The 25,182-nt window shown below is 48.6% G+C and overlaps 1 protein-coding gene across 1 annotated transcript; it reads left to right on the top strand.

Moving 5' to 3' along the window:
- The first annotated feature begins 1,966 nt into the window (after positions 1-1,966).
- Positions 1,967-23,358, top strand: LOC132520335 (interferon-induced GTP-binding protein Mx1-like). Its single transcript, XM_060149092.1, is given in 14 exon segments — positions 1,967-1,975; positions 2,083-2,205; positions 6,820-6,945; positions 11,288-11,479; positions 12,700-12,774; positions 12,776-12,839; positions 13,587-13,741; positions 14,389-14,527; positions 16,313-16,511; positions 19,286-19,364; positions 19,711-19,833; positions 20,243-20,384; positions 21,283-21,356; positions 22,739-23,358. Coding segments are annotated over 14 exon segments (1,722 nt in total). The 3' UTR covers positions 22,961-23,358.
- The last annotated feature ends 1,824 nt before the right edge of the window (positions 23,359-25,182 follow it).

Genomic DNA, 25,182 nt, shown 5'->3' on the forward strand with positions numbered 1-25,182 from the left:
GAAGGTGCTCCAGAGCACAGGCTTGGGAATAAAAGCCTAGATTGCAATCTTAGCTTCCCCACCTCCTAGCCAAGGGGCCTAGCGGTAACCTAACTCCTTGGCCTCAGTCTCCTCATACGTAAAATGGGCGTGTCAATCTTACTTCCCTCACAGGGTGGTTGTGAAGGTGAGCTAGTCGCTCAGGCTGGCACCGAACACATACTATGGCCTGGTGCCTATGAGCTATTACTGTGTTCAATTATACCCCAAACACGCCCCTGGGCTCTTGGAACTGCCATCTAATGTGCATATTGGAAGCAGCAGGAGGCCAGGAGGCAAGAGCGGGAGGAGTGTGAAGCAACTGGGCACCAACATTAAGGATGCACTTGACCTACTGAAAGTGAGCAGCTCCTTAAATCCTGCACCCCAGGCACCTCACTCACTCACCTGCCCCCAGCCCTGGCCCTGGCGCTGGCTTTGGCCCCAGCCAGTTTTCACTTTTGCTAGCGGCTCTTTCTGAATTCATGCCTGAACCAGAATCACAGGGAGAGCCTCATGTGGTTTCAGGAAGTAGGATCATTCCTCAGAGTTAAGCCTTCACTCTTCTTTGTAACTAGGAAGTAACCGAGGCCCGGACAGGGAAGCAGCTAGGCAAGTGTTCCTGGATAATTATTGGGGAAGCGTGTGTTCTCCCATCAGGCCACCCTGGGTGGGATTGCCCAGACCCCAGCAGTGGACCCTGCAGAGCACGGCAGCCGTCAGGCCAGGGAGCTGCTCCGTGGGGCCTCCTCCCCTCCTTTTGGGTGCCACTGTATGAGTTTGGTTCCATCCAAGCTCTCCCTGTGTGCGTGAAGAACGTCCCCTGCTCTATCAGTAGACGAAGGATGTTGCAGCCCTCAAGCCATCAGCTACTGCGGCTACCGGAGACTGCATCCTGAGGACATTCAGCACGGAGAAAAAGAGGATACTGGCCCTAGATGGTTAAGGTGCACATCAAAGGAATGATTTCTATGAGCCCAGACTCTTGCATCTTCCCATACATAGAAAAGTGCTGAAGTCATTCACTTGAGATGTCTGGTTTTTCTTTAATTAACAGTAATCTTTTGACGTTCCAACTACCTGCTTTTTGTTACAGAAACTCCTATACATCCTGCTTCCTCCCTGACCTCTTTGGAGCTGTCCCTCAGAGCCATCTGAGAGGCCATCTTCTGGGGTAAGTCCTCAGTAAGTCCACCAAATAAAACATGATTCTCAATTTTTAGGTGTGCGGTTTTTTTTTCTTTCAGTCGACACCTGACCACAGCACTTGGAAAGGCAGCAGGTCCTGGGTCTTTGTGTGGCGTGAGGGGTGTTCTTCCTAATAATAGGGGTCCTTGTAGGGGGGAGGCGTGTTGTCCGGGCTCGTTAGCTGAGCAAAGGGGAAGGGAGGTGCGGTGCCAGCTCCTTCCAAAGGGAAAGGTTACTGCCCCCCACAGGGCCCTCACTGGAAGGGCCACTTTTTGGTCCGCTTGACCCTGCCACCCCTCCCCTCCATCTTCCACCCACTTCCATCCTGAAGAAAGCAAATGAGCTAAACTCCAGGGAGGGCTTGAAGAAGATAAGGAGAATTGAGAAAGGAGGATGATGTGGGTCTGAGGGGGGAGGAAGAATTGGGGTGGGGAGCTGCCATGAGCTTAGAATGCGTAAGAATCCGTTTTGGTGCAGGAATGTTCCCAGTGAACCTACGGCAGGGTTTTAAGACACCCAGTTATCAAGCATCTGTTCAGAAGACCAGAGGTTTAAGGCACCGGCTAAGTTCAAAGCGAAGTTCAAAGCTACGTTCAGCTTTGGATGACTCGGGACTGTCAGAGCAGCGGTTCTCAAACCGCGCCAGAACCATCAGAAGGGGCGGATGAAGCTCAGGTAGCTGGGTCCTGCGCCCCAGAGTTTCTGATGCAGCAGGTCTGGGTGGGCGCCGAGAATCTGCATTTCCCGCAAGCTCCCAGGCATGCTGCTGGTGCGGGGACACACCTGGGGGGCCTCGAGGAGGCTGGGGGCGCGGGGCGCAGGGGCCGCCGGAGGCGCTGGTGCACTACGCATTACGTTTCGTTTCTAATCCCGCAGCCCTGGGAACGTGAGGGTTTCGTTTGCCCGCGGCCAGGGGCGGGCGGGGAGCGAGGGGCGGCGCTCGCGCTGCTTAAAGTCGAAGAGCGGCGGGCGCCTGGCGCCGGTCACTGCACGCGGACGGTAAGTGTCGCGCTTCTGGGTCTGGGCACCCTCCGCCGGCCAGAGGCCTCGGGGCATTTGGGCGGCTGGCTGGGAGTTGAGCGCTCCGGGGTGCGGGTATTGCGCAAGCTAGTCGTAGTAAAAGCGATCATGATTATTAGTGATATTGACATGATAATGAATATGATGATGACGATAGTAATAGTAATGGCGACGTTGGCTGGGCTGAGAGCACCGCTGATTCTACTTTCCTACCGACACGCTGCTGAGGCTCCTGCGTGATGCATCAAAAACAGTCCTCCACCCCCCAAACTGGCGGCTTTTCTGCCTGAGAAGGTGGGCACGTGGAGGGGATGGGGTCAAAGAGGGTCTCCGAGGGAGCCGGTTAAGAGGGGCGCACTGCAAAAATTTCACATCCACTGCTGCGTGACCTCCAAGCGCACCCCAAACGGCTGACCAAGCTTCATATATCAGTTTATATTTCCTGCTAAGGAGTGCAAACCAGACAAGTCAGCTGCCCCGGGGGTTTCCTTGGAAGCGCATGGACCAGGGGTCTTCACCAATCCTTCTGAATAGAGGGAGGTTGAAGCGGAGGGTCGCTGGGAGGTTTTGGGTGCCGGAGCCGCCCTATAGGAAGCAAGGGCTGGCCCGAGAGATGGGGCATACGCAAAAGTGCCCTGCGTGGAGGACCCTTAACCCAGGGGATGGAGAGTTGCCCAGGGTCTGCCTTCCTCGTAGCCTGTGCAGCCGGGTGTGACGGCGTGGAGCCGGCATACTTGGTCTTCAGGATGGAGGCAGGTAGGACAGCCCTGGGGGCTGACGGGAAACCCAGGCGCTGATGACACCTGCGCCGCAGCCCTCCTCACCCCGACCCCACCGCGGGTGACCGCAGAGCTGCGCGTGTGGAATCCTCGGAATCATTCAGTCCAATTTTAAATCAAGTTTTTGCCGGAAGTAAGGTCAAGTGATGTCAACCCTTCCCCCCACCTCCCCCTCAGCTGTCAAGTCCCCAGAAGACTCCTAAAATGTTCATGTCATCTTTCTACTTTAGAACAGAGCTGCTGGCCAGGAAGTTCCCCACCGGCCTGTGGACGTGCCCTCCCCCCGCCCCCCCACCCAGGTCCTTCACTTCTCTTCCGCCCACCTCCCGATACTCAGCTCATCTTGATTTGATAGAGAGGCTTAGGTCTAAAGTACAAGATTTTAACCAAAGATTTTAACCTTTTAACCAAATTACTGAGTCTGCACCGTTTCTGCTCGCCCTGGGAGAGGCCAGTAAATTGGGAGATGAGGTGTTGGGCGTAAGGAATAAGGACTTTATTCGGAAAGCTGGGAGTCCGAGAAGACGGACGACCGATGACCTAGAGAACCCTCTTCCCGGGGTCTGGATGCTAGTTTCTTTCGTACAACGAAGAGCGGGGAGGTGAAGAGGTAAAGCAGAAAGGCCTTAAATTGTTGCAAATATCTCTGGATTTCAGCCTGACTGGAGGAGGGGGTGTGCTAATTTCTTCTTTCCTGCAGCCATACACAGGTGGGCTGGGTCAGAGTGTTTCCTGTGAGCTGAAAAGGTATATTCATTTTACATTCAGGCTTGGGGGCCATGACGTTTACTTTAAGCTACAGGCGACATCTCTTTAATGATTAACTTGTAGCAAAAGGAATAGAATATAAAGGTTAAAAGTAAAAGAAACAGATCTAATATGGAGTCAGATTTGTTCTTCCCTATTACAATCATAAACAATGTAAATGTCAGTGAGTTTCTGGAAGGCAAAACACTTTGATGAGAAAAAGCAAATCTAAGTCCTGAGAGGGTTAACTGGACTGAATTATTTGGGCAGTTTGCAGACACTGAATCCGGTGTTTTCTTGAATTTGCTTGGTAGGTGGCCCTTATTTAGGGCTTAGGGGAGCCAATCCTCCCTCACATCCCTGCTCCTCTCTGCAGACTGGGCTGAGGAAGCTTTCCCACAAGGACAGAGCTCCCCTGGGCAACCCTTTGATCCCCTCCCCGCCCTCCACTGCAGGGATTCTCCAGTGACACTGGGGAATGGCATCTGGGTCTGGGAGCCATGGGCAAACTAGCACTCTGGGAGATCTTAAGGGGGAGGGGGTGGTACCGCCAGCCAGCCGCCCCCATGGACAGGGGGAACCTGAGTGGACAGACAGAATGGAAAGAACCCACAGCACCTGGGCAGTTTCTCCCCATCCCTCCCCTCCCCAACCTTTGGAGTGAGAGAAGAGCCTGGTGCAGTAACCCCACTACTGACCAGTGTGGGTGTGCAGGACTGGGGAGCTGGGAGCTGGAAAGGAGAGAGATGCCCAGTGCTGTGCCCGCCTCGAAGCTCCCTGCCATCTTGTCTGCAGACACAGGGTAGGGGTTAGACGTCTCATGAGCAGTTCGGGGCTGAGGGCTAAGGGTCACACGGCTTGACTCTAGCATGGCCAGAATGGGTGAACGCGTTCAGCTCAGTTTGACAAGTGCAGCCAGATGCTGAATGTGATGAATAAGTAAAACTGGTTTTTATTACTGAGATGGCTTTGCTCCTGAGATCCAAACTGATTTTCAAAGATGATCCAAGATAGGTACAAATAATTAAGATGTACAGACAAAAGTCACAAGATTTTGCTTTCAGGAAATGTCTTTTTTTTTTTTTTTTTTTTGCGGTACACGGGCCTCTCACTGTTGTGGCCTCTCCTGTTGCAGAGCACAGGCTCCGGACGCGCAGATTCAGCGGCCATGGCTCACGGGCCCAGCCGCTCCGCGGCATGTGGGATCTTCCCGGACCGGGGCACGAACCCGTGTCCCCTGCATCGGCAGGCGGACTCTCAACCACTGCGCCACCAGGGAAGCCCTCAGGGAATGTCATTTGATGAAACAAACAGAGGAAGGGAATTTGTTCACAAAGAACCCACGGTCATGGGGTGGTAGCCCTGGGGACTAATGATGCCACCTGACTGGGTGCAGTAAGGTCAACTGAAGTTGTAGTCTCTAATATGGGGCCCCAGCTCCAGCCCGGGACCCCCTGGGCACACGAAGTCTTTCCAAAGGCATGGGGGTGGGTGGTGGTTAGGGAATAAATTTCCAGATTGCCAGATTCCATAAGGACTCTTTAAAATTGATCACCTTTCAAAATTGCTTTTCTCTCACTATACAATGAACAGAATGCATCCCTCCCCCGCCAGTACACTTTTTTTTTTTTTTAACAACCTTGCCCTTTCAACTGCACTGGTATGGACCCAAAATCATATAGGCCTTGGGGTAGGGTCCCTTGAGAAGAAGCAAGAGCATCACAAAAAAAAAAAAAAAAGTGTTGATTCAGGCCGTACATTGACAGCAAGGCTCTGTGCCTTATCCATCTACCTTAGAGTTTAAATATTTAAGGTTCACAAAAAGGACTTAGGGAACTGTGAATCTCTTTCAAAGCACATCCCCCCTTCATCTGCACCATTCTCAGCAATGGGGAAGAAACTTGGTGAGCGCTATCATTTATTCGCCAGGGTTCTGGTCTAATTTGTATGTTTTGCCTGATTTCAAGGAGGTGTCGGAGAACAGCTCTGAATTTCTGCCGACGGGTCAACGTTACATTGTCAAGTAAAAGGAAGGTATATTGGAGGTAAGTAAGTGCTTTATATTTTTTATAACATTTATTTCAAGTCATAGGAGAAATATTTTCATTTACTTTTATCTAAGATTATTAGATGTGTACATTTTAATATTTAGAGACTTATGGTCCCAGAAAAAAATTTTAATGAATTTCAGATATATGCATACGTATTTTCTGGGTGCAGACAAGTATGATAAGGGGGCCAATTAAATGCTTTCAAAAATAAAATGAATGCCTTTAAGATCCATTTAGGTGGGGGAAATGGAACAAAAATCTGAAGTCGGGGATCAAAAGGAACAGAGTAAAAGACTTGCAGTTCATTTTTTTTTTTTTTTTTTTTTTTGCTGCGTTGGGTCTTCGTTTCTGTGCGAGGGCTTTCTCTGGTTGCAGCGAGCAGGGGCCACTCTTCATCGCGGTGCGCGGGCCTCTCACTGTCACGGCCTCTCCTATTGCGGAGCACAGGCTCCAGATGCGCAGGCTCAGTAGTTGTGGCTCATGGGCCCAGTTGCTCCGCGGCATGTGGGATCTTCCCAGACCAGGGCTCGAACCCGTGTCTGCTGCATTGGCAGGCAGATTCTCAACCACTGCGCCACCCGGGAAGCCCTGGAGTTCATATTTTATAAAAGACAGGTTTGGTGTTAAATTATCATAATATTTAGAATCCCTCATCTACACTGGAAAGAATTTTATAATAATTTTACTTTTAAATGTAAACTTAAAGATACATCAGAAATTTCATCCTTTGCCACTATTTAAATTTATGGTGAAAAAAATTTTTGATGTTCAACCTACAATCATGATGGGAAATACAGAGTTTAAAAAAATCTTTGGAGATCCGGAAGCATATCCTTGAAGACCACTGAGCTAGTTGGGAGCACCTGTCCTCATTTGACACTTGGTTCCTTGGAGTTGTCCTGTCATTTCTTTCTGAGCTCCCACTGTGTCCCAGTGTGTCTTATGGTGGGTTTGGTTCCATGATTGAATGTACTCAGCTTCTGAATTGTGTTAATCCTGACCTACTTGGTTTTAAGCTGACCTGATAAAGGAAGAAGGTGGTTCATTCTGACTTGAAAATCAAAGAACCCGATTCACCTTCTGCATCCAGTCATCTGTTACTAAATGGAAATGATGATCTGGTGGGGAGAAATGAGGAAACGGTAAGTTGATGCCTGAAAACCACTCTCCGTGTGGACCTGAGCTGTGTCCACTTGCGGGCTGCCCACTGATACAGTGATGCCGTTGCTGCCCGGAGGTGCCCTCTTCCACATCTCTCTGAGGGCAGGACGTGGATACAAAGACTCTACTCATTCTGTTTGGGCCCTTCTTGCAGCCAAATGCAGACAGTGTTTGGCCTTAGCTGATGCTGGTTGGGGTGCAATTTTGGTCTGGAAAACCAGGCAAGATGCTGATCGGCTAGTATAGGAATTGTCCCCAGGCACTGGGCCCGAGGAGCCCTGTGTTATCACATGCACACATCATGGTTCAGTCTCGCGTTCAAACCTCTGAGGTGTCACTGTGACACCACCTCACGGTGAAGCCATGTGGTGTCTTTTCTCCTAGAATCGAGACATATTTTTGGTGGGAACCAGACTTGGCTTCTGGAATCAGCTCAACCTGAATTTGATTCCGGTGCTGACACTGGCAGCTGTGTGATCTTGGGTGGTTATTCTTCCCTTTAGAAGCCCGATTTTCCATCTGTAAAGTCGGAATAATGATAGTATTTACCTTGTGTGGCTGTTGAGAAGAGATAGAGGCCGGGCACTTAGGAAGAGCTCTGTTTATTGCTGTCACATGTTTCAACACAATGGATCTTCCGCGTCTTCCCAGTTGGCTCCATTTTCATAATCAATGTTTAACAATGTTTTAAACAATATTACAAACTACGTTGGAGGACATAGAAAAATTAGAAGGTCCACCCATCTTTCCACCACCCTAATATAACTGTCGTCTCTCTCCTGGCTGTAACTGGCAGGGTAGAGGGCAGGAAGGACTCCCAGTGCTCAGACCCATGTGTTCGGATGTAGCTTTGCCTTTTTCGGCCAGGTTGAACAGAGGGTGTCTTATGACCCAGCAATTCCACTTCTAGGTGTAGACCTTGGTTCTTAGAGTGTGGTCCCCAGAGAAGCAGCATCAACATCCTCGGGGAAGTTTGACGTGGAAGTGATCACACTCACATATCCTTCCCCCAGACCTAGTGAACTAGAAATTTCAGGGACAGAGCCTACCATCTGTGTTCTAACAGACCCTCCAAGTGATTCTTCTTTGTGCTGAAGTTTGAGAAGCATTTTTCCACGTTCATATAGCATTCTTTCTAAGCAAAACCAGAAACAACACAAGTGCCCGTGAGTAGTGGAATGCATACATAGATTGTGGTGTGCTCATGCAGTAGGATTCCATACAGCAGTGAAAAGGAACGAGCTAGAGTTCCAGGTATCAAGATGGCTGAGTCTAGAAAACAATGGTGCGGGAGTCCCCTGGTGGTCCAGTGGTTAGGGCTTGGCACTTACACTGCCGTGGCCCGGGTTCAACCCTGGTTGTGGAACTGAGATCCTGCAAGCCGAACGGAGTGGCCAAAAAAAACAAAACTAAAAATAGATAAACAATGGTGAACCCTAGAATCAAGTCACAGAAGAAATATACGATATGGTCCCATTTATATAAACATCCACAACAGGCAACCATAAGCCACGTATTGTTTAGGGAAAGATGCACGGGCGGTAAGACTGTAATGAAGAGGCAAGGACATCGTTATCACCAACCTGAGAACGGAAGAACCTTCTGGGGCTGGAGTGGTTTTAGGAGGAAGGTGCCTGGGGAGGGGTAGATGGAGTGTCTTAAGTACAGGGAATATGTGTTTTCTTAACCCAGGTGGTTGGTACATGCATTTGACTAATTAGTATTCATGTTTATAAACTCTCATGAATGGGTGGTATAAAGAAACGAAAACAAAAAGAACCCATAAGGAGGGCTAAGACTGAGGTCACTGATGAGTGTAAAGGTACAGCCAGGTGTGTGCACAGCCACCACGAGTCTTTCTGTGGGGAATTGTGCTCCGAACCTTTCTGAAGTGTTGTTATAGAGAAAAATTGCTCAGGACACTTGTTTAAAAATGGCAAGGAAGATTTTATTCAAGACTATTGCAATAGGGGAGAGAGATTGCGCTCAATGTGGATACAAGGACAAGTGGGGATTTATAGCCAGCGGGCAGGGTGGAGGACAGGAGGAAGAATTACCTAGAGGAATTAGGTTAGGATGAAGGGAGGTGAGGAAGGAACTGACTGGCTGTCAAAGCTGAGGAGATTCTGGATGAACTGGCTTAGCACAATTCTTTGATAAGTCTGGACTCAGTAGGTGAAGGAGAGGCCTAGAGGAGAAGGGGGCTCAAAGGAGCCCCGTTAAAGTTTGGCCAGGGGCATCCCTGTCAGTGTGTGTACCCTCTTCTCTGCTGAATTTTGTCAACATTTCCCATGTATGAAATGTTGCGCTCAGGCATTCTGTAAGGCAGTGGTTCTCATCTGGGGGCAGTTTTACCCTTTGGAACACCTGGCAATGTCTGAAGACATTTTGGTTGTCACAACTCAAAGTGACTAGTGAATAGAGGCCAGGGATGCTGCTACACCTCCTACAAGGCACAGGACAGCCCGACCACAAAGGCTCATCTGGTCCAAACTATGAACACCTTCTCACGATGCTATAAAACAACTCTTCCAGTAAAATTTAATTATATTATAAAGCATGCACAAAAATAGGAATTAGAAAAAGGTAAAAGGTAAAATGATTTTTTCTTATTTTCTTCGCCACTGGGGTTGTTGGTTTTCTTGTTGTTGAGGTTTGGGCGTTCTTTATATATATATTCTGGGTACAAGTCCTTTGTCAGATATAAGCTTTGCAAACATTGTGCCTTGTCTTTCCATTCTCTTAACAGTCTCTTTTAAAGATTAGATGTTTTAAATTTTGATGACGTCCAATCTATGTGTTGGTTCTTTTATGGATTTTGTACTCTTGGGGCCATATCTAAGAAATCCTTGCCTAATCCATAGTCACAAAGATTTTCTCCTGTGTTTTCTTCTAGAAGTTCTATAGTTTTAGAGTTTGCATTTGGGTCTGTGTTCCACTGTGAGTTAATTTTTGTACATGGTGTTAAACATAGATTCAAGGTCATTTTTTTGCATAGAGATGTTTAGTTATCCCAGTACCATTTGTTGAAGGAAAAGGTTACCTTTTTTCCACTGCATTCCCCTTGTACTTTGGTCAAAAAACAGTTGTTCACAAATATATTGGTTTATCTCTAGACTATGTCTTCTGTTCCATTCTCTTTCTCCATTTTTGCATCAGTATCCCATTGTTTTGGTTACTACAGCTTTATAGTAATTATGGAAATCAGGGAATGTTAGCCCTCCAACCCTGCTCTTCTTTTTCAAAGTCATTTGACTGTTTTAGGAGTATTTAGACTATTTAGATTTTCTGTGATTGTTAATGTAATCGGGCTTGGAAAGATCATTTTGCTATTTGTTTTCTATTTGCCTTGTTTTTCATCTCCTCTTTCCTCTTTTCCTGCCTTCTTTTGAATTAATCAAGTTTTTTTATGATTCTGTTTTATCTCCTCTGTTGGCTTATTAAATGAAACTGTTTTAGGGAATATATTATGTGTCCTTAACTTATCAAGTTTACCTTCAAGTGCTAATATACTACTTCATGTATAAGAACCTTACGATAGTATGTGTCCATTTCTCCCCTCCCAGCCTTCATGCTATTTTATCATGATTTTTAATTTTATCAATATTTTAAACCCCACAATACATTGTTATTTCTGTTCAAATAGTCAAATGTCTTTTAAAGATAATTAAGTAATAAAAAAGCATAGTGGTCACCATTTCTGGTGTAAATTCCTGGGTGTAGATTAAGAAGTCCATTCAATATAATCTTCCTTTGGCTTGAAGGACATCCTAAACATTTCCTGTAGTGCAGGTCTGCTGGTGATGAATTCATTCACTTTTGTACATCCGAAAAAGTCCTTATTCACTTTCATTATTTTAAAAGATATGTTTGCTGGGTAGAGAATTCTGGGTTGATGGTTTTTCTCAGCACTTTAAAAAGGTTGCTCCACTGTCTACTCACTTGTATAGCTTCTAGTGAGAAATGTGCTGTAAATCTCATCTTTGTTCTTCTGTACTTATCACATGTTATTTTCCGGCTGCTTTAAACATTTTGTCATCATCACTGGTTTTGAGCAATTTGACTATCATGTGCCTTGATTAGTTTACTTTATGTTTCCTTTGCTCAGGATTCATTGAGCTTTTTGGATCTTTGGGCTAATAGTTTTCACCAAGCTTGGGAAAAATTTAGCTATTATTTCTTCAAGTATTTATTTCTGTTTTGCCCCCACTCTCTTTTGAGAACTCCAATCACCTGTATATATTAGGTCGATTGAAGTTGTCCATCTTTGATGGCATGTGACCTGCAGTCTATGATAGAGGTCTCCCACTCTACCTCTTCCAGGGGTCTGAGAACAACCTGTACAACCAGCATGAGGAGAAGGTGCGGCCCTGCAGTGACCTCATTGACTCCCTGCGGGCCCTGGGCGTGGAGCAGGGCCTGGCCCTGCCCGCCATCGCTGTCTCTGGGGACCAGAGCTCAGGCAAGAGCTCCGTGCTGGAGGCTCTGTCAGGGTTCGTCCTTCCCAGAGGCAGCGATAAGCTCTGCTGGGCCAGCCTCCTGCAAGCCACAAGGCATCCCGGGGACCAGTGGTTTAAGGGGAGGTCTCTGGGAAGGCCCCCAGGAGGGCAGCTCCCACAGGCCCTGGACAGCTGCATAAGCACTTGCCCTGTATGTTAATCAGCTCAGGCTGCAGTAACAGAGGACCTCAGACTAGGAGCTTAAACAATAGAAATTTACTTCTCGCAGTTCTGGAGTCTGGAAGCCCGAGATCAAGGTGTCAGCAGGATTGGTTTCTCCTGAGGCCTGTGTCCTCAGCTTACACATGACCCTCTTCTCCTTGTGTCCTCACGTGGCCTTTTCTCTATGTGCACCCACGTCTAGGATCTCTTCCTCTTTTTAGAAGGATGCCAGACATGTTGTTTAGGGCCCCACTCTTATGACCTCATTTAATGTTCATTACCTCTTTAAAGATATACCCTATCTCCAAGTATAGTCACGTTGGGCATTAGGGGCTTCAACACATGAGTCTGACAGGGTGGTGGGGGGAGGAGACCCAGTTCATAACATCCTCTCATCACATGTTTAGTGTGGATGGTCCATAACCTGCACTTGTGGAAGGTCTGAGTAAATGCATGTGGGTCCTCAGCCCTGAACGCTGTGCACGTGGGTGTCCTTCCTGAGCCCCTTCCCAAGAGGTGACCCTCCATCTGGGAGGTGAGGATTGGTGCTCTGCCAAGTGGTGCTTTTTGAGCCACCAGGCCGAGGATCAGTGAGGGCTCCAGGGAAGAAGGCACACCTGAGCTGGGTCTTGAAATACGGGCCAGATGTGAAGGCGGGTGGGATTTGGAAGAAGTTTACAGTAAGGGGACTGTGGTGAGGGGGCCTGGCGGGGGCAGTCCCCCTTCCTGATAGGAGTGGGGTGTGTGCACTGGGGGACGATGGAAGACATTTGCAGAAGTTTGGGGCTCCCCACTGTAGTTTGCCACCTGGGCTGATGGAAAACACTGGAGTGAAGCAGGGGGTCTAAAGAAGTGGCTTTCAAGCCAAACACCACCTGAAACATACAGTCAAGATGCACATTCGTGAGTCACCCCAGATAGAATGTGTCGGAGTGTCAGAGGGTGAGACCAGAAAGTCTACAGTTTTAACAGTCTCCCCAGATGATTGTATAGAAATTTGAGAACCACTGGTCTAAGACCACCATATAGGACTGTTAAGAGCAGCGTATAGAACTGATGGATAATGACCTCCTAGGTATTGTTACAAGATGTCCTCTGGTGCTGAAACTGAAAAAACTTGTGAATGAAGACGAGTGGAAAGGCAAAGTCAAGTTTCCGGGACAAAGAGACTGAGATTTCAGATGCTTCGCAGGTGGAAAAGGAAATCAGTGAAGGTAAGTGTCCCGTGTTTGTTTGTCATTGCCTATTTGGCTGTCTGGTCAACCAGGTGAAGTGGGTGGGGTCTGCCTGTCACCATTCCCACTCTCCCCTTTCTGGGCCCGTCCTGGTCCCTGGGGAACCCTCCCTTCCCTACATCCGGCCCCCAGCTTTCTTGTACTTTCTCTTCTTTTACTCTCATTAAGACCAGTGCTTTGGACAGAATCTGACCTCAGTAGTTTATTGTTTTGTATGTAAGTACGTACCTGAGCGTAGTGTGAATTTTGAAGCTTGTCTCCAAATATGGAGTATTGGCCCCTTATTCAAGGGCTTCCCCATCCCACAGATCTGATGGAAGAGGTATACGGGTATGGGACCAGGGAACCCCTTCACCTATTAACCTATTAAAAAGGCATTCCAAAATGCTGACTGGGGCATCACTGAACCCTGTTCAGAAATGGGGGTCCTTTTTCTCCAAGAGTGGGGTGCATGTCCTTGCATAACCCTGGTTTAGGCTAATTTATGGCAGGGCTCGGTAAATGCAGACCACAGAGATTACATCATCGATGTGAGACATCTGAAAAGAGAAGCTTAACACTTGGACTTACGAACGCACTTTCAGAATGGAACTCATTCCTATGTAGGGGACTCGCTGCGTGCCTCATCCGTGAATCACAGTGGGTGGGAGTTGCTTTCAGAGGATTCGCTGTAATGTGATATTCCATCCTAAGCTCTATTCTGTTTTTCTCCTTCCTCTTCTCTAGCCCACGTTGCCATTGCTGGGGAAGGCACAAGAATCAGTCATGAGCTGATTAGTCTGGAAGTCACCTCCCCTCATGTCCCGGATCTGACCCTGATAGACCTTCTCGGCATCACCAGGATCGCTGTGGGCAATCAGCCAGCTGACATTGAATATCAGGTGAAACGTCAGGTTCCATCCTGGCCTGGGCCTTGTGGGGGTGGGGCTGCATTAAAGCATCAGTGAGTCCAGGACTGAGCTTGAAGAGTGGGTATTAGGAGGTGGGGAATTTGGAGAGTGTGATGGTCGAAATCTACTCCACCAAGTTGGGTGGAAGCTTCTGTGGAAAAAGGCAAACAGGCAAAGTTGGAAATGCATTTTATTTGTGTTTTATGTGGCGACTCGTTTGGGTCATAGTTACATTTTGTGCCATATCTAAACCAGCACGTATTAGGAAGGGGTTTTATGTGGGAAGCATAAGAGAGCATTAGAAGCAAGTCTAATAATATTCCTAGATCAGTGAATCTCACTCTGTGGATTAAAGATTTAGGGAATAGTCCAGCAATTCTTTTGGCATCTTGTTTTTCTTGTGACTGTCAGATTTGAGGTCTTAGGAGATAGTTAAAGAGTTAAGACCTCACAGTTTTCCCTGTTTGAACCACAGAGAACTTAGTTCCTCTGCCTTGGGAAGTACCACCAGGCTTGTGTTGTGGGCTCGTTTCTCCATAGTTGCTTCTTTGGAGAAATACCTCTGGGACCTGGAGGGTCTGAAGCAAGTACAAGGTCAGGACCTGTCTCATCTCTCATACCCTCTCATTTTCTTACAGATCAAGTCTCTCATCAGGAAGTACATCCTTAAGCAGGAGACCATCAACTTGGTGGTAGTCCCCGCTAATGTGGACATCGTCACCGTGGAGGCACTGCGCATGGCTCTGGAGGTGGACCTCCAAGGAGACAGGACCATAGGTAAGAAGACGGAAGAATCTAAAAATAGTAGGTGGCTTGTTAGTGGAAAAGCATCCCTTGAATCCAGTGGGTGCTTCCTGGCACACATGCAAGATGAGAACCTTTTGAGAACACATTGAGGCCAGATGAAATGGGCCACATTTGACTCTTGTTGGCCATGTGTTGGCTTGTAATCCCTATCTACCTGCTTATAAGAGGCATGGTGGGTTCAGGAGGTGAGGCAAAATCAGAAAGCAGTTATGTCAGTTGACAGTGCATTTGAGGTAGAACAACCCATGTGTCCCAGACAGATGAATGGATACGCAAAATGTGTTGTATCAATACAATAGAATAGTATTCAACCTTAAAAAGGAAGGATAGGGCTTCCCTGGTGGCGCAGTGGTTGAGAGTCCGCCTGCCGATGCAGGGGACACGGGTTCGTGCCCCGGTCTGGGAAGATCCCACATGCCGCGGAGCGGCTGGGCCCGTGAGCCATGGCCGCTGAGCCTGCGCGTCCGGAGCCTGTGCTCCGCAACGGGAGGGGCCACAACAGTGAGAGGCCCGCGTACTGCAAAAAAAAAAGGAAGGATGTTCGGACACCTGCTACAATGTGGGTGGATCTTGAAGACATTATGCTTAATGACATAAGCCAGTGCAGAAGGACAAATACTGTGTGATCCCACTTATATGAGGGATCTGTAGTGGTCAAGTTCATAGAGACAGGAAGTCAAACGGGGGGAAAGGGGGAAAGAAGAGTGGGTGTTCAGTGGTGACAGAGTCTCAGCTTGGGAGGAGTAAAAGGTTTTGGAGCTGGTTAGTGATCAAAGTTGCCCAACAACGTGGAAGTGCTTTATGCCCCTGCACTGTGCACCTAAAAGTGGCTAAAATGGTAAATTTTATTTTTAAAAAATGCGTTTGGCTGTAAATAGCAGAGAACCCGAGTACAGTGGCTGAAACAAATGGCGATTTATTTTCACGCCTAACAAGAACTCTGGGCACAGGCTGCTTCCCTCGGGACCGCTGTTCAGTGACGCTGTCAGGACCCAGTCCCTTCCACCTTCTGCTCCACCATCCTTAGCTGCAGGCTCTCATTCTTTGCTTGTCCTGCTGCCTGTCGTGCCTGGGATGGGAATCTCTGGGCCAGGGCAGCAGCTACCAGTGGACACGGTAAACCTCAGTGTTAGTCCTGGGCTGGCTTCGCTGGACAGTCCCACAGGGCCCCGCACCCGAAGGGTCCACACCTGGTGTGATGCTCTGATGCTGCCATCTTGCAATACTCAACGTTTGAACAAGAGGTTCTGCGTTTCCATTTTGTAATGGGCCCCGCAAGTGATGTAACTGGTCCTGGCTGGACCAGTGTTCCTCCAAGTGTGAGCCAGGCCCCACCTGCACCAGAAATAATTGCAGAAGTTTTAGAAATGCAAGTCCCTCGATCCCACCAAACCTCCTGAATCAGAATCTCTGGGATGGGGCCTGAGATTCTGCATTTTAAGACCTACCTTAAGGTGTTTCAGATGCACAGGAAAGTTTGAGAGTGAACTCCTCCACTGGACAGAAAGAACACAAAAGGGCCATTACACTCTACTGTCTCTTTGGTGTGAGAGCTGAGATCTGGGTGATGTGAGCTTGGGGAGAACACAGGGGCTGAGCCTCACACCTTCGCTCTGCAAGCCCTATTGTGTGCCCTCAAGCAGGGTGGGAGGAAACCAGGGGCCAGGGGACCTGCCTTCCCAGGGGCAGGAGCTGTCCTTACTTTTCGCTCTGCGAAGCTGTGAGCATTCTCTAACCAAAGTCTCTGGGTCGCAGGAATCTTGACGAAGCCCGATCTGGTGGACAAAAGCACCGAAGACAAGGTAGTGGACGTGGTGAGAAACCTCGTCTTCCACCTGAAGAAGGGCTACATGATCGTCAAGTGCCGGGGCCATCAGGACATCCAGCACCAGCTGAGCCTGACCAAGGCCCTGCAGAAGGAGCAGGACTTCTTTGGGAACCACGCCCATTTCAGGTAGGCGGTGGTGTTTTCCGAGTGTGAACCAAAATTAAGGACCTCCGTCCTCACGGGGGAAAATGGATGCTGTCTGAAATCAGATTTTGAGAGTATCCATGTGTGTTTGTTCCTTGACAATGACCACAGAATTTGCCTGGAAGAAAAAAGGAGGAATTCACAAAGTACTGCTAAGAATAAATTTAAAACGTCAAAATAAGGCAGAGGTTTTTGCAATAACTGAAATAGTATGGTTCTGGAACCGGAATATAAACGTAAGTGAAACAGGATAGAAACAAAGTAGAAAACCCAGAAATAAGACTCAGATACATATATTAGGTCTATGATGAATGTGGCAATTCAAATCCCTGGGCTATGTCTGTTGGATCATCCATCAGTGGCATTGAGATAATTGTTTAATATTTGGGAAAAAATTAAATTGTGACCTTACTTAACATGGGATACCCAAATATAATATCAGTTGAAGTTTAAAATTAAGTACAAGAAAGGCACCATAAGCGTCCCAGAAGAAAATATAGACGGAGAATTTATAATCGCAGCATAAAAGTCTTTCTAACCCTAATGCCAAAAATGACATTTTTTAAAAAGGAAAAGACTGATAAATTGGTTAGATTTGAAACAATGAGAAGATGTAGAGTTGGTGGGAAAGGAGGGGCGTGGACCTTCACCTCTGCTGCTGGGAATGTGTGCTGAGGTCACATGCGAACCGGTCTGCATAGGTGCGTGTCCGAGGTTGAGTTCCAGTTCTAGGAATTCCACCCAGGAAAGTAATCAGAGATGTATCCACTAATGTTGGCTAAAGGATGTTCAGCACAGGTTTGGTTTTTGTTTACATTTTTATTAGAGTATAGTTGCTTTACAATGTTGTGTTAGTTTCAGGTGTACAACAAAGTGAATCAGGTATACATATATCCACTCTTTTTTAGATTCTTTTCCCATATAGGTCATTACAGAGTATTGAGTAGAGTTCCCTGTGCTATACAGTAGGTCTTCATTCATTATCTATTTTATACATAGTAATGTGTATATGTCAATCCCAATCTCCCAGTTCATCCCAACCCCCCCTTCCCCCTTGGTATCCATAAGTTTGTTCTCTACATCTGTGTCTCTATTTCTGCTTTGCAAATAAGTTCATCTGTACCATTTTTCTAGATTCCACATATAAGCAATATTATACAATATTTTTTTTTACAGATTTGTTTTTTGCAGTACGCGGGCCTCTCACTGCCGTGGCCTCTCCCGTTGCGGAGCACAGGCTCCGGACGCACAGGCTCAGCAGCCACGGCTCGTGGGCCCAGCCGCTCCATGGCACGTGGGATCCTCCCGGACCGGGGCACGAACCCACGTCCCCTGCATCGGTAGGTGGACTCTCAACCACTGCGCCACCAGGGAAGCCCACAGATTTGTTTTTAATGGTGAAAATTTGGAATCTAAATGTTGAAAATCCTGGGATTTATATAAATGAACCAGAATAAGAGATCACAGCGTTGGCAACCATTAGACTGCTGTGCAATGAGATGCCAATGAAAAGGAGCTTATAAGATGTGGAGAAAAAAAGTGACACAGTCACTGAGATCCCTTGTGTGCACACATGTGTATGCAGGTGGAGACCCATGTCCTTCGTAAACGTTATCACATTTGATGCTCCCAGAAGCCTGCAGAGACATATAATTCAGAGGAGACACTTGTACACCTGTGTTCATAGCAGCATTGTTCACAATAGCTAAAACACGGAAGCAACCTGAGTGTCCACTGATAGATGAATGGGATAAACAGAATGTGGTCCGTGCATACAGTGGAACAGCATTCGGCCTCAGAAAGGAGGGAAATTCTAGCACATGTTGTAACACGGATGAACCTTGAGGACGTTATGCTCAGTGAAATAAGCCAGTCAGAAAAAGACAAACACTGTATGATTCCACATGTACGAGGCCCCTAGAAGAGTCATAGTCATAGAGACAGGGCCTGGGGGGAGGGGGAGGGGGAGACGTTTAATGCGGACAGAGTCTCATTTGGGGAAGATGGGATAGTTCTGGAGGTGGATGGTGGTGATGGACGCACAGCAACGTAATTGTACTTAATACCACTGAACGTGGGCTTACAAATGACCGAAATGGTGAATTTTATGTTATGTATATTTTACAATTTTAGAAATTGACAGGTGTGGAAACTGAAACCTAGGCATGAGTGTACTCTTGCAAAGAGGTGTGTGGATTCATGCTTCCTGGCCACCCTTCATCCTAAAAAGTCCCTTAAAATATAGATAATCATGTAATAACTCAGCCTGCAAACACATATTTGGAAAGAGTGAGAGAAGGGCTTGGCTTCCTTCCTCCAACCAGCCCATGGTTTAAGTTCTCCTCTTGGGGAAGGGTGGGTCCCCCAGTTCAGGGTTCATCCGTAAACCTGTGTCAGTATATTTTCACGAGGCTCGATACTGATGTGCATCACGTATATAGAAGGGTATGTGCATGTTATGAAAACGTATCTAGAGGTGACTGTATTTTTATAAAGACCATTTCTATAGTCAGATGTCATGAGACACGATATATCAGCTGGCAGGATCATTCTGTACCATTTTTGAAATACCTAACGTTACTGAAATTCAGTCAACTCTGTGCGATCCAATTCTGAACATTTGTTGGGGACCAGATGCAGGACATCCCATCCAGTGGGAAGTAACTGGATTTGCCTTGGCTTTCCCTAGCAGCAGAGAGCCGACTTGCATTTTCTGGCTAGACCCAGATGGACACGTACGTTGTCTTCTCTCACAGGGATCTTCTGGAGGAAGGAAGGGCCACGGTCCTGTGCCTGGCCGAAAGACTGGCCACTGAACTCATCACGCACATCTGTGTAAGTACTTGCAAAGCTGTCCAATCTCTGAATAGAATCCTGCAGACACAAAGCTTAACCGTGTCGGCTAACAAACGTCAGCACACGTGGATCTCCTGTGCATCTCGTGAAGATGCCGGCTCAGATTCAGGGGGTCTGGATGTGGCCCGGGATTCTCCCAGGTGGTGTGGATGTTGCCTGTCAGAGGACCACACGTTGAGTGGGATGCTCATAAACTATCCACTTGGCCTAATTACAAATTAGCATCTTATGAGCACTGGACTAACTCTTCCTTTCCCGTCATCGCCAAACTTGACTCATTCCCTCTTCATATTTATGGCTTTCCATTGTTTTCTATTTTCCTCAGAAATCTCTGCCCCTGTTAGAAAATCAGATAAAGGAGAGTCACCAGAGAATAACAGAGGAGCTACAGAAGTATGGCTTAGATATCCCGGAAGACGCAAGTGGGAAGATGTTCTCTCTGATAGATGTGAGTGTTGCCAGGGGCACCAAGCCGAAGAGTCGCACATCACTGTCTACAAAGGGATCGTGCGTGGGCCTTGTGCACGTCTCTCTTCACTCCCCTAAAGCTGATCCGGACTCCTTCTGGCCACTTAGCACCAGAAAGGGGCTGGGGTTGGAGGATGGTGGGCAGGTAGTGGCAGGCCATCCCATTCACAGCATCGGCTCTTCCTCAAGCGCGCTCACCCGAGACCCCCGGGCAGTGAGGGGAGTTTGGGGTTGTCTGCTGCCAAAGCCTCTTCTCTCCTGTCCTCCCACCCGGGCCCGTAAGGCAGCAGAGAAGGGCTCGCCCACCCTCTGCAGGCATGCGACCACCAAACTACTTTGCTTGTATTTGGAATATCTCCGCTGATACTTAACGTTTTTCTTCTTGGCAGAAAATTGATGCATTTAATTAAGAGATCACTAATATAATAGAAGGGGAAGAATTCGTGGGAGAGCATGACTCTCGGCTGTTTAACAAAATGCGAACCGAGTTCTACAGATGGAGTATTGTGGTTGCAAACAGTTTCCGGAAAGGTGAGTCCAAGGCACCATGGGAAACCCTGCAAGTCAAGCTGAGTCCAGGGCCGGGGGGCTGGGTGATGCAGTTAGTGAAGGACGCCCAGAGTAAGGAGTTAGTGGCGTGAAAGCCACATGTGCTGTTTCAGATCGTTGAGCTCTGGCCAGCAAGCATCTAGTACTGATTTCAGAGGACACCTAGAGAGAAAACACAGATTCATTGGCCCATATCAGTCACGACTCTTAGAAGAATCAGCCCTCCCTCAACAGTGAACAAGTCGACATATCATGTGTGTCACACTCTTTTTGTTCCCAACGGTGCTGCCCCTGAAATAACCCAGTTTGATCTTGGTTAACCCACCAAGGCCTTGAAGCCTTACGTGTCTCGTAATGGATCTTATAGTTGCGGTGATGAAAAGAAAATACAACGGAGAGGTCCAGGGGAGCTGATTTTCACTACTCAGAAATTTCCTCTCAGTTCCCAAGAGATGGTCTCATGCCAACGTGGCCCTTCTGTGTGATTCTCTGTGTGGCCTGCCACCTCGGCTCCCCCACACCCACTTGGTCAGGAAGAACTCTGCACCAGCCCTGCTCACTGGGCTACTGTGCTCACCAGGGAGCTCCCCGGCAGGAAAGGCTTTCCCTCTCCTTCCCTGTCTGACCCGTGCTGCTCCCCTCCCCCTATGTGGCTCTGCCTGGCCGCCCCTGCTTCTGTTACACGCGGGTCACAGGCTGAACATTACCCATCTCCTACTTCACCAAAACCAGGGATGATTTGGATGATCTCCAGGACAATGGGAAAATGACTTTTGCAGCCGTGTTCATACCAGACTCTCAAAAGCTGTTTGGGTTTGTGGTTTTGCCGGTCAGACAGACCAGCCCTTCCTTTCAGCTGGTGTCCATTCTCCAACATCAGACATCGATTTCTTGGCCCCAGCATCCCCCTGGAATGCCTTCATCTGCCTGTCCCTTCTCTCCCGCCCTGCATTGGTGACACTGGCGGTCCCATCCCTCTCCTGCCCTCATCCTGGGGCACGGAGCATGTGTTCCAGCTCCAGCTCACTGATTCCCTCCACGCACATACCCTGAGTGCTTGCTCCACTCCTGGCATCTTTCTAAACTTTTGTTTTTGGCTCATGTAATCTTTTCAGCCCTCCCATGAGGCCAGGTGCTCATACTATAGAGAAGGGAAGTGAAGCACGGAGAGGTTGCAGAACTTGCTGCAGTACCAGTATATATCAGCTTGTTGAGAGATCAACTTATCTCAGGAAAGAGAAACTTTGCACTAGCAGGTGGGGTGTGGTGACATGACCCAACTCAGGTTCTGCTTCTCATGGCTCAAGAATCCAGTACTGAGAGCCAAGTATTGGGTAAAATGAGAGACAGCTTTACTCAGGAAGCCGGCAATCCTGGGGAGAAGGTGGACTCATGGCCCAAAGAACCAATTCCCCATTTTCCAGGTTTTGTTTGGAGATTCTGTAGGGAAAAGAGGAAGGGTTAACATGCTAAAGAGGTGCGTGATGAGCTCGTGGACGTTCCTCTGATTGGTTGGTGGTGAGGTCACCAAGGGTCAACATCCTCAACCGTTCCAACTGATCTGGGGGCTACGTGATCGTGGGCAGCATATGGTTAACTTCTTTTACGTGGTGGGGGTTTTAGTATCTGTAAAGCAGCTCAGAGGACATGGCGCAAAATACTGTCTGTAGCCCTTGAGGAGGGACTAAAGGTCCTTGACTTTGTTTAACGGCTAAACTGTTATTATTTTGTTTGGCTTGACTATTTTCCTTTGTTGCTGCCTTTTTTCATTTCTCAGATTAAATTTATTCTTTGGATACATTTTCTTTTTTTAGAGACAAAAGGAAAGCAGAGGACATGGGTGGGGTGAGGAGGGAATATTGTCCCAGGACCCCACTGGGTCCTGCTGAGTTACAGAGAGGGAGAAAGGAAGGTCGAAACGAACTTTCAACGTGCCCAGAACTCAGAGAGCTCCCTTCTGTGGTTTTTGATAGCCCAGCTCCTTTTCTGCTAAATAATTTTAGCTTTGATTTAAAAAAAAAAAAAGGTTATAAAATCTTTGGGGCAGAGTTTTTGTACTCAGTCTGCCCATTAACCTTTTTAGAGCACACTTTACCCTCTCGCATCAGAAGTAAGCATTTAGTGATCAGGAGAGGCTGGTGGGAGCCCAGGCTTGGGGTTGGCCCCCGACGCGGTGCCGCCTGGAGCACAGAGGACGAGGGTGCTTTTGAATCCCAGGTGGGGAGCTTTCGCACCCGCCAGGTCTCGTCTGTGCCGGGGGCTCCTCGGTGACGTCAGGGTCTCCTGGCGGCCGCAGCCCCTCACCCTCCTGTTAACTGCCCCTCCCTTCTTGTCAGGAGGTCAGCACCCGCATCTCCAGCCACACCCCCTTGATCATCCAGTTCTTCATGCTCAAGACGTTCGTCCAGCTGCGGAACGGCATGCTGCAGCTGCTGCAGAACAAGGACGAGTACGACAGGCTGCTGAAGGAGCGCAGCGACACCAGCGACAGGAGGAAGCTCCTGAGGGAGCCGCCGCAGCGGCTGACCCGGGCTCGGCTCGCCAAGTTCCCCGGCTGAACCCGCCCTCCGCCCCGCCCCGGGGTCTCCAGGGAGCCGGCGACCGACATCTTTCCCTGCCAGCCTCGCGTCATTAGCTGATCATTTCACAGTTGCGCCAGTGGTTAGTAGTCAGACTGTAGCCGTCATCCCTGCTGTTAGTGGATGACGACCTAGTAAGAAGCTGTGATGGGCACGCTGGCTTCGGGCATAAAGTGATTTACACAGATGGTCCACGGCTGCCCTGTGCTCTCTGCATCAGTTCATCAGTTACCGATGCCCACACAGCATCCTAAAAGGGTCATTCCGGTTTCTGTAGTGGCCTTTCACACCCGACGTTTTAGGGGCATTAGTGCCACGTGTGTGAATGCACACAGAAGCCTGTTTCTTTGATTTGTAATAAACTCGTTTCGACCAGACATTTCTCTGACACCTTCTTTATCTGGGGGGGAGAAGTCTGACAGTGACAGCAGGCGGGAACGCTTGGAGCAGTCGGTGGGCACTACCGCTTCCCTCAGTGCTGGATCAGGTCACAACGAACAGTTGAACAGAGGAATGTGGTCGGTTATTTATGAGAGGCTGAAGGGAAATGGGGAATCCAGTTAAAGAAATGGGACAGAATGTGAAGCAATCGGCATTCGTTGTGTATAACGTGTGCTGATCAAGTGTCCAGTCTGCTTAACCGCTGGCCACCTGGCATGAGGCTGACAGGTAAACAGCCCACGTCCAGAAAAGTCACTGCCCAGCCAGCGGGGTTTTACAGGCCAATGCAGGTCTGGGGGGCAGAGAAGGTGGACCGTTAACCGTGAATTGGCCAGAAGGAGCACAGCACGGTCCTGAGTGTCCTTGGACTGGGCAGGGCTGGGGGCGCACGCAGACAGCCCGCCAGAAAGGGAGTGGCTATCTCACGAGCTGTCCACTCCCAGGCCCAGTGGGACAACCGCTTGTTGTTGGGGAGAGGGGGGTGAACTAGCTACACTGTCCCCTCCCACCCAGCCCCCACCGTACCCGCACCCCCATCCCAGGGCCCTTCTGACACTCAGGACTCCGTGATCCTCAATGCTTTGGGACAATATGCGAATTCATGTACGAGACGGGGTGCTCTGGACACTTGGAGGCTGGCGCCCCCTCGTGGCTGGACTGAGTAACTGCTCCAATACCAACAAGGGACCAGAATCAGAGGTGTTCGTGTTGCCAAGGGTTCTTCTTTGCTGTCGCTACGGTTTTCCTGGCGATTCCTAGACTGAGTGGAGGAAGAAAGCTGATAGTACGTGCTCCAGAGGACGGGAATTTCCCCAGGGAGCAAGCCCGCTGGGGACTCACAAGGTACTCATAATCACTTTCCTGTTACCCCGAAAGAACAGACGTCCAGGAATCCCTCAGGCCTGTTCCGACCAGCCATCGATAGGGGAGAAGTGCACTGTCTCTCCTCTCACCTGCTCAGGACTCAGGGAGAGACAGCCCTGGAGTTCACTCTGTGTGATTCCTTCACTCAGAGGGCGGAGAGGCTCAGGCGAAGGGTTGAACTGCCCCCGCCATTCTCCTTCTCACATCTCCCATCTCCACCCACGAGGGGCGGCACCCGGATCAGAACCTGCATCTCCAGGGTCTGCTGCCTGCTCTACAGCATCGGCCTGAAGGTCCATCAACGTGTGCAGAATGTGCTAGAATGGCAGTGTTGCCCACTCTTTGCCCCTCACTCCAGGCAAGCCTGGGCTTCAGTTGATCCCATAGGATGGGGCTGAGTCTGGAGCAGAGCAAGGAGAGGGGCCAGATCACATTGAACTGACCAAAGTAGGAGGCCTCATTTTTCCAGAATGCAGGATCTGCAGGTGCTTACTAAATGCTGTGAGGGGTGGAGTGGGCATAGGAGATGCTGGGCACTTGTCCAAATGACTTGCCGGATGCCTGACTATTTTCTAAGATGCTATAGAAGACCTCCCTTTATTTCTCTCCTTCTGGAGCAGAAAGCAAAGACGAAAGCAGCCAGCCAGCCAGAAAAGTCCCCGTGGTCAGTTTTTGTTTGGGAGGAAAGTAATCCAGTCCCAGGGACAAATCATCCGCCAGGTAGCCATAAAAGCAGCAAAAGGGGCACTGACCTTGAATCCACTCACCTTCAGTGGATTCAAATGGATCAGTGGATTTTCAGGGGATTATAAGATCAGGTTCTTTAATCACAGCAATGCCCATGTTTATGGGGTTAATTCATTTAAAATGAGGTAGCTGGTACAACAGTGAATCTT

Source organism: Lagenorhynchus albirostris, chromosome 5 (genome assembly GCF_949774975.1).
Source record: "Lagenorhynchus albirostris chromosome 5, mLagAlb1.1, whole genome shotgun sequence".
NCBI classification, from domain to species: domain Eukaryota; kingdom Metazoa; phylum Chordata; class Mammalia; order Artiodactyla; family Delphinidae; genus Lagenorhynchus; species Lagenorhynchus albirostris.